This window comes from Sus scrofa, chromosome 2 (genome assembly GCF_000003025.6).
Source record: "Sus scrofa isolate TJ Tabasco breed Duroc chromosome 2, Sscrofa11.1, whole genome shotgun sequence".
In the NCBI taxonomy this organism is placed as follows: domain Eukaryota; kingdom Metazoa; phylum Chordata; class Mammalia; order Artiodactyla; family Suidae; genus Sus; species Sus scrofa.
The window spans coordinates 36,874,268-36,886,922 of record NC_010444.4 but is presented as its reverse complement, the minus strand read 5'-3'; the positions used below and the strand labels follow the sequence as shown (position 1 = coordinate 36,886,922).

The following is a 12,655-nucleotide window of genomic DNA, read 5'->3' as shown; positions in this document are numbered from 1 at the left end:
TACCACCAAGGTTGTAGTTTATTTAATTATTTTCTTGCTTTTTAGGGTCGAACCTGAGGCATATGGAAGTTCCCAGGCTAAGGACTGAATAGGAGCTGCAGCTGCTGGCCATAGCTACAGCCAGATCTGAGCCACATCTGCAACCTATACCACAGCTCACCACAATGCCCACATCCTTAATTCACTGAGCGATCCCAGGGATGGAACCTCCGTCCTCATGGATACTAGTTGGGTTCACTTCTGCTGCGTCACAACAGGAACTCCCAAGGTTGTAGTTTATTAACCTGGTCAATGGCAAAAGCAGCACTCATTCAGAAGTTTGTTTTGATTTTTTTACTATCAAATACTAAATTAATATCCAAAGGCATGTATTTGTATTTACTACACTTTAAATATTTTTTTCTTATATTTAATTCAATGCTTTAAATTACTTTGGTCTTTCAATCTGTAGAAATGAGAAATACACTTTCTGAATAACACAATTTTAATACATGTTGAGGCTGGTTAATTGTTTAAAACATTAGGTTAACAAGGCCAACGTGCAGGGTTTAAAGTCCAAATAGGCCAGGTGGCTTTCCAAATCACTCTGACAACACATGTCATTGATAAAAGCAATCTCTTCAATTCTAGAGATTTAAAAACAAACAACTACAAAAGGCATTAATGATATAAAAAAGGTCCTGTTTTGTCACTTTAAAGCTACTTTTTCTTTGAAAAGCACATATCTTTTCAGCATTATTAGAAATGTGCCTTCTTAAAAGCAACTACTGTTAATTCTATGGCTTTAGGTAGGATACTTAGAACATTACCGCTTCTATACAGAAAATCCATGGCCACTACAAGCCAGTTACTTTACATATTTGGAAGTTAGTATTATACATATTATAAATTAGCACCTAAAATAATATTTTGGACACATGAAAGTATAGGAGATTTGGTGAGAACACTGGAATTTTTAAATTTTGTAAACAAAATTTTGCATTCAAGTAATCAATAACAGAAAGTTGCCCACAGAGAATTCGGGCCGGGGCTGAGACCTAAAACTTGTCTTTTCCCAAATGCAGTATCATGCACTGCTCCCAAGAGCCAACAACAGGTCTGTCCAGATGCTAAGACCAGGGACTTCGAAATCTCCATCTTGAGCCTTACAGGACTTCAGGGCAGTTAGAACTTCATCTTTCAGAGGTGGAGGGGCCTGACAGAGGGTTTGAAACCTGCTGAACAACTCCTCCCACGGCACATCGCGGGGCTCAGTTCCAAACCAAATGCCTTTCTGAAGGTCATAGTTCAGGTGCCGACCCCAGTCTATCAGCAGACCCAGATAGACCCGGGAAAGCTCTGGATAACGCCCTGCCACCGAAGTTAAAAGCTCGGCTGGGAGGCTGCGGCAAAAGGCAGTCATGACATCTGATTTCCCCAGGAGCCAATGAAGCAACTCTTGACCCCCCTCTCTCGGTGTTTTGGGGCTGCCCGGTTCCAATTCCTCTCCTTGGAGCCAGGGAGACGACGGGGGAAGCAAGAGCGCGGCCGCTATCACCTTCAGGAAGTTGTTCTGGGGAACGCGCTCCCACAGGCTGCTGAGAAACCTGCCAGGGCCCTGCGCTTCGCCCTCCCCCACCTCCTGCAAACGCTCCAGAAGCAGCTCCGCCTGGGTCTTCATCAGTGAGTCCTCCTGAAGGACCGGGTTCTCTCTATAGGCGTTGAAGTGCAGCAGGTGAACAGCGGCCCGGCGGCGGGCGAGAAGGGCCAGGCTGCCTTGGAGCGTCTCTTCCTCCGCGTCTGGGACGCCAGGGCCAGGAAAGAGCTGCTGCAGCAGGTACTGAAAGGCGGCATCCCCGAGAGCCCGGTTCGCCAGCAGTCGCAGAGACAACAGATGGTCACAGTGCTCCAACGCCTGGAAGTTTACCAACCCCGGGGCTGGAGCGGGCCCAGAGTCGCCCTCCTGCTTCCACTGGTTTTGCAGTCGCTGTTCCAGAGCAGTGCGAATGCGGGCATGGCGGCCAAAGCGCCTGTAGACGTGGCGCAGGTAGTGAGCCCACTGTAAGGCCCTGCGCACGGTCGCGGGGTCCCAGCTGCTGACATGGGAAGTGCGGGAGACAGCCAGAACCTCAGAGAAGCGCTCCAAGTGCTCTACGAGCGATTCCATGGGGACGCGCATTACTTCCGCCTGCACCCTGGAGACGGCGACTCTCTGCATGCTGATTGGCACGCTGGTGAAATGATACGCCTCTCTACAAGGCTATTGGGTGAAGTGCCTGTCAATCTGATAGCTGCTTAAATCCGGGTACCTGCACTCCGGGAAATTTGAGCCGGAAAAAAAGCTTCTACTTTCGTCACGGCTTTTGACGAACCAACACGGAAGGGTGACTAGAAGGCGGGCATGCTAGCGAGAATTCCGGGAGTCACCTGCAACATGCTGCTAGTCACAGAGGTCTCCGTGCTTCCTTTCGCTTTGGAAATAATCTGTAGTAGAAATTCCTGAGTTTTGCGTGGGCGAATCTGTGTTAAGGCTTATCATAATTGGGTAAAGCCAGCGACATGCCGTTACATGTAAGAAAATATTAAATGAAATTTTTAGTTCATTTTAGTAGAAAGCTACTGACCTCCAGTTAACTTATACCAGGCACTGTGTTGAAATATGGGCCTTGACATTTCCTTTAATTATTAGAACTTGAATCCGAGGTTAATGGATACTTAAGGTACATTATTAAAATACTAAAGAAACTTAAATTTTTATTTCAAAGTTGCACAATTTTTTTTATTTTTGTAATTTTCAAGGCAAAATAGCTTAATTGACTCTTATTTCTCAAAATGAACAGTTGAACTAACCAGCATTTAAGAGCATAAAACAGAAACAAATGCTTTTCTAAAGATTGGGGGCAGGGGGAGGGGCAAGAAGAACCCATTTCTGGAATGTCATCTGAATTATTCATTCATTTGTGTATTCTACAAATATTTATCTGCCAACTTCTAGGAGTTTCTTTGTCCAAACCCATAACAATTTCTAATACTCTGAAGTTGATGACACATTTGAGCTGAATTTGTTTCCAGTCCTAAAGACACCGGGCAAAAGTAGTCAGAACTGTTTTTTTGTTCTATTTTGCTTTAACAAAAAAGGGGAAGAGAAAGAAATTTAACAAAGGGAGAGTCATTTTTCGTTTGTTCATTTTTTATAAATGAATAAATGAAGCAGTGGTGTTTATGCTGTTAATTCAGTTTTAGTAGTTGATATTAATCAGTTAGCTTAAACTCTTATTTGATCATAAAGTGGTTATTTGATTTTTTTTTTCGTCTTGGCTACTAGAAACTTTGAGCCAAATGTGCAGTCTACTTGTAAAAATTGTTCTTGCTTCATCAATTTATTCATTAATTTATTCTTATATTATTTACTATGTTACATGGTGTAAGATACTAGGAATTTAGTGGTAAATAAGGAAATGGAGTCCTTGTGCTAGTGGAGGAGTTCATTTCCTAGCATTTAAGGGAGAAATTAAACAAATACTCTCAAATGTGATAGGCTATAATGAAGGCTGCTCTCCAAAACTTAGGTGATGGGGAAGATCTCTTTAAGAAACTGTTGTTTCATCTGAAAGCTCAAAGATGAGCACTGAAAAAAGTTTTAAAGGCCAAGGAAACAGTTAATTTGCAGGTAACTGAGTTGAAAGAGCCCAATCCATTCAGGAGGTGACAAAGTCCAAAAAAAAGTGCCTTCATTTCGGGATGGGAGTGAAAACTTATGACAAGAATTATGCAGATTAACTTTAGCTTGAGATAGTCCCACTTATTTAAAATTTTATTTAAATCCTTGCTTGGGCGTTATAACATACACATTTATACATAATACACTTTTGCTTATTTTCATAAAACAATGTCTGTGAGGTTTTCCTGTTAGAAGAAAGAAAAGCATAGGGTTTGGAGCTTCTCTGTTTCATTTAATTGACAAAATTAAGCTTATACTCTATGAAAAGTACTAGGGGAGTTCCCGTCGTGGCGCAGTGGTTAACGAATCTGACTAGGAACCATGAAGTTGCAGGTTCGATCCCTGCGCTTGCTCAGTGGGTTAACGATCCAGCGTTGCTGTGAGCTGTGGTGTAGGCCGCAGACGCAGCTCGGATCCTGCGTTGCTGTGGCTCTGGCATAGGCTGGCAGCTACAGCTCGGATTCGGCCCCTAGCCTGGGAACCTCCATATGCCGCGGGAGCGGCCCAAAGAAATGGCAAAAAGACAAAAAAAAAAAAAAAAAAAAAAAAAGAAAAGTACTAGGGATTGAAAGATGATTATGACAAGGCACTTCACTTCAAGAAACCAATATTCTTGAGGCAAAGATGGAAGGGGAACAAAAACACTTAACTGTAATGCAAATCAGATTTTATATGTTTAAAAAAATTCTGAGAATGATGCTATGAGAGACCAGATGTAAATTGATGTGAGAGGTCTAGGAGGGCTTTACAAAGGACTGATGCTTTGTTTAGGCCTTAAATGGTTTTTAACAACCATGGAATACAGGAAAATTCGAGTGAGAAAAATAACAAGGTGAAACATAAGGATGTTAATGTGTATAGTGTGTGCTACAAATACCAGTACCAATCTCCCATGTCTTGGTTATGATCCCTAAGTCTCCAGGATGTAGTAAATTAGGAGAGAGACTGGCAGGCAAGCTTCAGAAGATTTCTTTATGATATCAGTCAAGCCATAGGAGTTAAACATCCTAAATAACTAAGGATCAGAAAAAGAGACTTTCACAAAGAGCCTACCTCATAGGGTCCTAGGGAGGATTAAATGAGACAATAAAGGTGAAATGCCACTCTTGATGTTATAGGTTGTCTTTTAATATCCATTTTATCATCACCCCCACCCTCTTTGCATAATAATGATGCAGTTTGGACTACAGACTCCAGCTCAGCTCAGGGGCTAGGCCAATTTGAGCCAACATGAGTTAATCCACCCCCTCTGTTAATTCAGTAATTAATTTAGGAACACCATCTTAAGCCTATTGATGTATATCATTTCCTAATGACAGAAATTTGTTCAGAAATGGTTAGGTGAATCGATTCCAATCAGTTAGGCCTAGATGATTACTTCCCCTTACTCTTCAGAGTTGGTAGACAATACACTGACCAATGTGAAGAGATAGCTGTAATAGACAGTGTGGATGTATGTAAGCTGGGTATAAAGCATACTTAAGAGATAGTTTCTTCCTCTTGATGTTGTCATATATTTAAATGAAGGTGCCATAGTCCTCTCCTTTCCGGAGCCAGTAGATTCTCAGAATCACAAGGAATATGTTGAATTAAGACAACTCTCAAACTAAGCCTATTTAAGATTATAACCCTATATATTCCCAACTTTTTTTCTTGCCAGTTTCAGTTTTATTTTCTGTTGTTTTCAATTAATTACACCCAACTGTTATAAGCCCTTCAAAAAGCTGTGTGGTATGTGGTACGTATAAACATTCAATAAACACTGGTTACTGTTGTTGTTGCTAATTATATAAGCCTCCGAAGTATACATCTTCCTGTGTATTCTCCAAATTGAACTTCTCCCTAATATAAAGGAGCAACCGCCAACACTGTATGGGGAGAGGTGGAAAAATTTTAGAAAAGAAACATGCAGCTTGATGCTACAATATTTACTCTTGGTCCTGAGAGATTTCCAGTACAGTCTTTTCCAATGGACTATTAAGACTTGAAGAATGATGGAGCATAATAATTTGAGAAAAAAGAATGTATACGTGTGTGTAACTGGGTCACCATGCTGTACAGTAGAAAATTGACAGAACACTGTAAACCAGCTGTAGTGGAAAAAATAAAAATCATTATATATATATATATGTGTATATATATATAAAAGACTTGAAGAAATGAGTTGATTTCTTGCTCTAAGTTAGGTCTAATTTTCTGGTTATTTTAAGATATGCTATGGAACTGAGAGACGAATGAAAACAGAGTAATTTGATGTAACTTTATTTTACTCCAAACAATAATATATATCATTAGCATATCAGCATTCTAATTTCAGCCTTTTGCTTATTGAAATAATATTTTTTTCTACATGAACAAGCAGACCTGGACTCTACATCTTCAGGCAGAGAAGACCTAGAGGGCTTTATCGCATCCCACAACCTACTTCATGGAAGGAAAATGCTTTCACTTTTTTACCATCACTCTGAAGGCAAATATTACGGGCAATGATTATACCTGATCCTGACTCCACTACCTCATTCAAGACTGGGGTAAGTGTAAGTCTCTCTGTGTTCTTTAGTAGCAGCAATTAATAGCATCGCTGGCACAACTTTTGAAGAGAAATTTTTTATAGAAACTGCAGATATTTGTCATTTTTTTGTGACAGTGCGTCTTTCTCATAGGTTACTTCTATAAAATACAAATTTCTTCCTTTTACTTGTTTTCCTTACGGAGGGAGAAAATCATCAAATGAATTGTAATGGACAGAGAATTAGACATGTATAGGAAAATCTGACAATTAAGTTTCCAGGAACAAATGGCCTTGTCTTGCATTCTATGTTGAGTTCCTGATTAAACTGTAAAACCTAATATCAAATCTTAAAAATATTGTTTCTATACCAGATAGAAAAAAAAAAAGTTGATTTTTTTTAACGTTAAGAATTGTTTTCAGAGAGTTCCTGTCATGGCGCTATGGAAACAAATTTGACTAGTATCCATGAGGATGTGGGTTCAATCCCTGGCCTCACTCAGTGGGTTAAAGATCCGGCATTGCCGTGAGCTATGGCATAGGTCACAAACATGGCTTACATCTAGCATTGCTGTGGCTGTGGGGTGGGCCAGCATCTACAGCTCTGATTCAGCCCCTAGCTGGGAACCTCTATATGCTGCAGTTGCGTCCCTAAAAAGACAAAAAAAAAAAAGTTTTCAGATTGGCTACTGACTATAACTAAGCAAATGTTTTTCTGGGTCTTGAGCTTCCCAATCAGTGTACAGAAGGAAAGGTTATGATTGTATGTCTGAAATATTGATCGTCTTTGGCCTTGGGGCATATGAGTGAAGTTTGGGAGGCTGGAGTCATTACTGAGATAGTGAGAGCTCTGATAACCCATCCTTCAGTCCTTCTTTGGACATTCTCTGCCACCTGGGGATCTACTCAGTGACTAGAGTAAGTATGCATTGCAACCCATCAAGAAGTGAATGGAAGAGTTCCAGATGTCCAGAAGGATAGGGCAAACCCTGGTTCAGAGGAAGGTGTCGGAAGAAGAATTAAAGGATGGGATTTCTCTCTGGGCACAGATCTAGATGACAGCTCCAAATCTCTGTTTTCACAAATTTGAGATATTCCTTTCCATTTACAGTGGGTGTGACTTTACGTGGCCTCAAAACTAGCAGCAAAAGGACTGCTCTGACAATGCATGTGTATTTTGAATATTAGAACTTCATGAATACTTTGGAATTCCTGATTTGAATTTTTTTCTTTTGGATTTGAAATTCATTTCCATTATCATAGTAATATTTGACATTATACTCCCTTTATAAGGAATGGAAAAAAGAGCTTTTCTTAAAATATAATCTCATTCCTTGTAAATTTTAAAAGGCCGTATACACGGTTTTACCTATTTTATCAACAGCATTTCTAGTCAGTGGTGACTCAAAAACATTAAGAGAGCTTTGTTACGGTCTTGCTCAGGAATTGTGACTGTCCATTTCAAACGTGAAAAACAATATTAAAAAATTTATGGGAGTTCCCATTATGGCGCAGCAGAAATGAACCTGACTAGTAATCATGAGGTTGTAGGTTCAATCCCTGGCCTCGCTCAGTGGGTTAAGGATCCAGTGTTGCTGTGAGCTGTGGTGTAGGTTGCAGACACGTCTCAGATCTGGCATTGCTGTAGCTGTGGTATAGGTTGCAGACACGTCTCAGATCTGGCATTGCTGTAGCTGTGGTGTAGGTTGCAGACACGTCTCAGATCTGGCATTGCTGTAGCTGTGGTATAGGCTGGCAGCTATAGCTCCATTCGACCCCTAGCCTGGGAACCTCTATAAGCTGTGGGTGTGGCCCTAAAAAGACCAAAAAAAAAAAAAAAATTTATGAAAGCAAGCTTAATTTTTCTCTTTAAAAATTCAGTTTTAGATGTTGGGAAGTTTCATATAAATTTAATATGTAGAAACAGCTTTATTTGAAGTAATGTACAAAGAGATGACGAAACATATTTTTTTCACCAAGTCTTTTATATATAGATCTTCCTTAACTTATGGGGTTATGTCCCAATAAACTCATCATAACCTGAAAATGTCTTAAGTCAAAAATGCACTTAATGCTCCTAACCCTATGAAACATTATAGTTTAGCCTCACCTAAATGTGCTCAGAACACTTAGATTATCCTATAGTTGAGCCAGCTTATGTAACACAAAGCCTATTCTGTAATAAAGTATTAACTATCTCATGGAATTTATTGAATACTATACTTAAAATGAAAATCAGAATAGTTGTCAGTGTATTGGCGGTTGACCCTGGTTGATCACATGGCTGACTGTTCACTGCCCTGCCCAGCGTCACGAGAGAGTACCAGACCACATATCTCTAGCCTGGGAAAAGATCAGCATTCAAAATACCAACCTACTGAATGCATGTTACTTTTGCATCATTGTAAAGTGGAAAAATCATAAGTAGAACCATTGTAAATTGGAGATTGTTAGTATGCATCCCACATTCTCTTCAACTGCTGAGTGCCATAATGTAAAAAAGATTGGAAAGCACAGCTCTGATATGGGCATTTTAATACAGTTAGCAAAGGGAGAGGGGCAAAAGAAAGGGCACTGTAATCCAGTTAGCCTGCCTTAAGTTTCTACACATAGGAGAGGAAGAAAGTTAGTTGGCTAGTTATTCTCCATTTGTCCTTCCCGTGTCACCCCATCCATGTCTCCCTTCTTTTCCCTGTTCTGCACAGAGGACTGGCCTGATCCCTTTTGACTCTGTCAGTCTTGTTCCCTTGCCCTCTGGCTTGCTGCTAAATCAACCAATGAGAGGTTAGCAGTCAGAAAGAGAAGAGGGACATAGGGTTTTTCTTTCTTTGCTAAGGCCGTAGGATTCTGGTTCTTTCATTTAAAAATTCCGTGAGGCCTCCCTGAGCTTCTGATACCACTTATTACTCCCTGTAGCCCTAGGGCCTTCCTGCTGCTACTAATCCTTGGATGCCCTGACATACCTTGTTGATTTCCTTAATCCTGGCCTTGCTTCTGCAGATGTAGCTCTGTTAAATTACCATTAAAATCCCTGCAGACTCTGCTGGTTTCCTGCCAAGACCATGACTGACATAGTCATCTGAGTTTTTAACCATTCTCATAATTAATATAAGTCTGTGAGTCATAATATTATCAATCAGTATGTGTTTAGGGAATGATGAGTAATCTAGTGCAGTGATTCCCAAGTACCTGTCATTGCCAGACACTCCTGCCAGTCTGTGAGAGTAATCAGTATTACAGTGATATATGAAGAATAGATGACAGAACAATGTGAAATGTTTTCATAAACATAATTAATTTAAGTGAAAATAAAAAGTATTTCTTTAATAAAGTAAAGGTGATATTAAATGACAATTTTGTGTTTTCTTAATTTGGAAAAAATTTTAAGTTTGCAATTATTATCTTAGACACCTACTTTAGAAATTATATGTTTGTAGGTATTCATATGCAGATATATACATATCTCTATAGCTAGATAAAAGAGATTATAAATCTATGAAATCTTTAATTCTGGTAATCTCCTGTCTCATGTGTGGAAAATGGTAGAAGAGTTTGTAGGTGGACTCAAAATTGTGAAGATCTGGGAACACTGCAGTGAAGAATAGAGTCTGTTCAATTGGCATTCAGCTACTACTGACAGTTTTGGAGCACAAGAATGACACAGTCATATCTGTTATAAAGCAGTGTGGAGAATTGGTTGTTACCAGAGGTGACAAATGGCTAGAGATGGGGGTCCACGAGAGAAATAGCACAGTAGTCCAGGTGCACAAAATGATAATTTCATTAAGGATGTGGCAGAGAAAACATTAAGGAGGGGTGGGGAGTGAGTGGTGCTCAGATTGGAAAATTCCTTCTGAAAGAAGAATCTTAAGATCCAAATGGAGAGAAGAATCAAAATTACTCTGCATATTCTCATTGAAGTGATTAAGTGAAGTCTGTTTACCTTTGGAATGAAACATGGATTGGTATTGATTTTAACTAATACCTGTAACTGGAAAGGAGAAAAAAAAATCTGAGAGCAAAACATGTCTCAGCAGAAACTCTCATGAATTTGTTTTTTAATCCCAGATTACAGTCCCACCTCACACTTTTCAGGATCCCCTCGATTAGCATACTAGATTCTAGAATAGTTTATTAGTAATGAGTAAATACTACAACTTCAGAAGACATCTTAGTTGCATGATAATTATTAACAACATGGATTGAATTATGCAAAAGGAAGAATTTAAACAAGAATGTCTCCCCTTCCTTAAATAATCTCTAATTCAGTTCCCAGAATCTTAACATTTAACCTGATACTTCTTGGATTGCTAATAGTCAAACTATTTAAATACTTGAATTAATCCCACTTGAAGAAACTCCTCTGACTTTTATCATTTTTATGTTTTTTCTACTGCTTGGACACCTATTGAAAAATACTATATATAAAGTATAATGATGAATTGAACATCTAATATGTTATTTTGATATTATATATCAATACACAGAGTATACACCCTCCTCTGTGTGTATGTGTGTGTTTACATAAAAGTAAATGGGATAAAATTACTAAGAAAATGCTTCAACTACATTTACTTTTAAGATTTCCTTTTTTTTTTTTTTTTACAACTGATGATTTTTTTTCTAATATCTAAACCAGAAAGAAAAAAATACAAATCAAAATCTCTCAACCTTTCAATTGGAAGTTTGATTTCATGGAGAAGAGCTCTGTAATGATGTCTGGATGCCTTTATTTTTATCCCACAGTTATCGGTATATTGCTATATAAGTACCTGCCAGGAAGGCCTTTTTTTCCTGATTCAATAACTTTTTAAGTATCTGTTGTTCCCATTTTCGGGTCTCCAAAACTTTTATGTGAATTCTTTCAGCACATTTTTTTCATTATTCCCGACCTTCTTTTTTTCTAGATGGCTGAAGTTTCCAGACATATAACCAGAAATGTCCTAAGAGAATTTATATATATGTATAAAAAAATAAAGCTAAGGAAATGGAAAGCAAAGAAAAATAGTCATGTGTAACAAATGCATATGTACATGTAAACTCATTTTAAGCTTTCCTTAGAATGGTGATAGATGAATTGATTTTCCTTATTAATATTCCCTCACTGAGTAGCAAATATGGTGGAAAAGGTATTAAGAAGCTTTTTTTGTTTTTAATAACTTCCAGACCTAATCTTAGTTCTTAGATTGGGCTAGTCTGTTAATACCATTAATGTCAAGGAATATTTTCCCCAAAGATTCCTAGCATTTCAAAATAAACTGGCTGAAATAAGCCAAATAAGTGATTAAAATGAAATTCACAATATCACAGAGACATTTTATGGGAACGTAAAAATTCTTTTTGGTAATGTTTTTATCAGTTACCAAATTTTAAGCATAAAGGAAGATTTTAAAGGAAATATGCCATCAGATTTGAAGGAAACACTCCACTTGGGGAGAGAGAGGTGTTGAAAGCAAAAGCGCCATAATTAATATTTCTTTTCCCTTTGTTTTTTTGAGTGGATTAATGAATGTTGTAACTTTCTAAGTTTGCATATCCCTACTTTTAAACAGATACAGTGGATTAAAACCCCCTGTTTGTTATTACCTTAGAATATGGTAAATCTTCACCTTTCCCCTAGTTTGCATAATGTTTGTATTCGTATGTTTTACTGATACTAGAGATAGAGGAGGGAATGCACAGAACCCAGCAACTTCTGTGTTACCAGGATCTTGACAGAATCTGGATCCATCTGAAGACATTTTGGTACCCTTTGGCCAGCTCAGCATGTTAGAAAATGCCAAGAGTTCAGAATAAGACAAAATTACTGAGGGAATTGTAGGGTGGAAGGAGGAAGGTAGTGATAATAATAAAGTCAAGATTAAAAATAGATGTATATACACATATATGTAGCAGATTCAATTTGACTGTGTAATGGGAAGTATTGAGAAAATTTTCAGAGAAATATTTTACCGAATAATGTTATTGAAATAAAGTCAGGATGGCAATCAACAATGTAATTTAAGCAAATAATGTCGAATTTTAGAGTAAAAAGTTTTGTTAGTAAAAATTATAATTTTTAAAGCATAACATTCTTAACTTTTTCTAGTTAAAATAAAGTTTTCTGTTCTTGGTTGTTGAAAACAGTACTCATTTGATTTTTTTCATCTAGTGAGAAAAAACAGTTTGGTGTTCTTATCCTCTGCCCAACTGGAATATCAGTTCATATTTGCAGTTCTGTGTAACAAGAAATAAATAAAGTTAATATCACATTCTTCTCTAGCCATCCAATGTGATGATTTTACTCAGTTTGTTTACAGATTTTAATAAAAAGGGGGGAATGCTAAAGTTGATTTTAACAGAATGACTGAATACATCTATAGTGTGCTTTAAGATCAGTTTAACTTTTAAGGCCTGTACTAGCTGCCAGATTTCCCCTTATTCTTCTCTACTTCTTAGAGCCTAGA

The 12,655-nt window shown here is 38.1% G+C and overlaps 2 protein-coding genes across 4 annotated transcripts in view; one reads left to right on the top strand and one right to left on the bottom strand.

Moving 5' to 3' along the window:
- On the bottom strand, positions 262 to 2,222 carry FANCF (Fanconi anemia complementation group F). Its single transcript, XM_005674558.3, has one exon. The coding sequence runs from the start codon at positions 2,195 to 2,197 to the stop codon at positions 1,067 to 1,069; it is 1,131 nt and encodes a 376-aa protein (XP_005674615.2). The 5' UTR covers positions 2,198 to 2,222; the 3' UTR covers positions 262 to 1,066.
- Positions 1,487 to 12,655, top strand: part of GAS2 (growth arrest specific 2) — a 172,679-nt gene continuing 161,510 nt past the window's right edge. Inside the window, exons 1-2 of one of the 3 annotated variants that reach the window (XM_021083246.1) lie at positions 1,487 to 2,550; positions 6,063 to 6,231. The gene's annotated coding sequence lies outside the window, so the exon portion shown is untranslated. Of the gene's footprint in view, positions 2,551 to 2,579; positions 2,700 to 6,062; positions 6,232 to 12,655 lie in introns of those variants that run through there. The other 2 variants (XM_021083240.1, XM_021083242.1) reach the window with 2 other exon arrangements.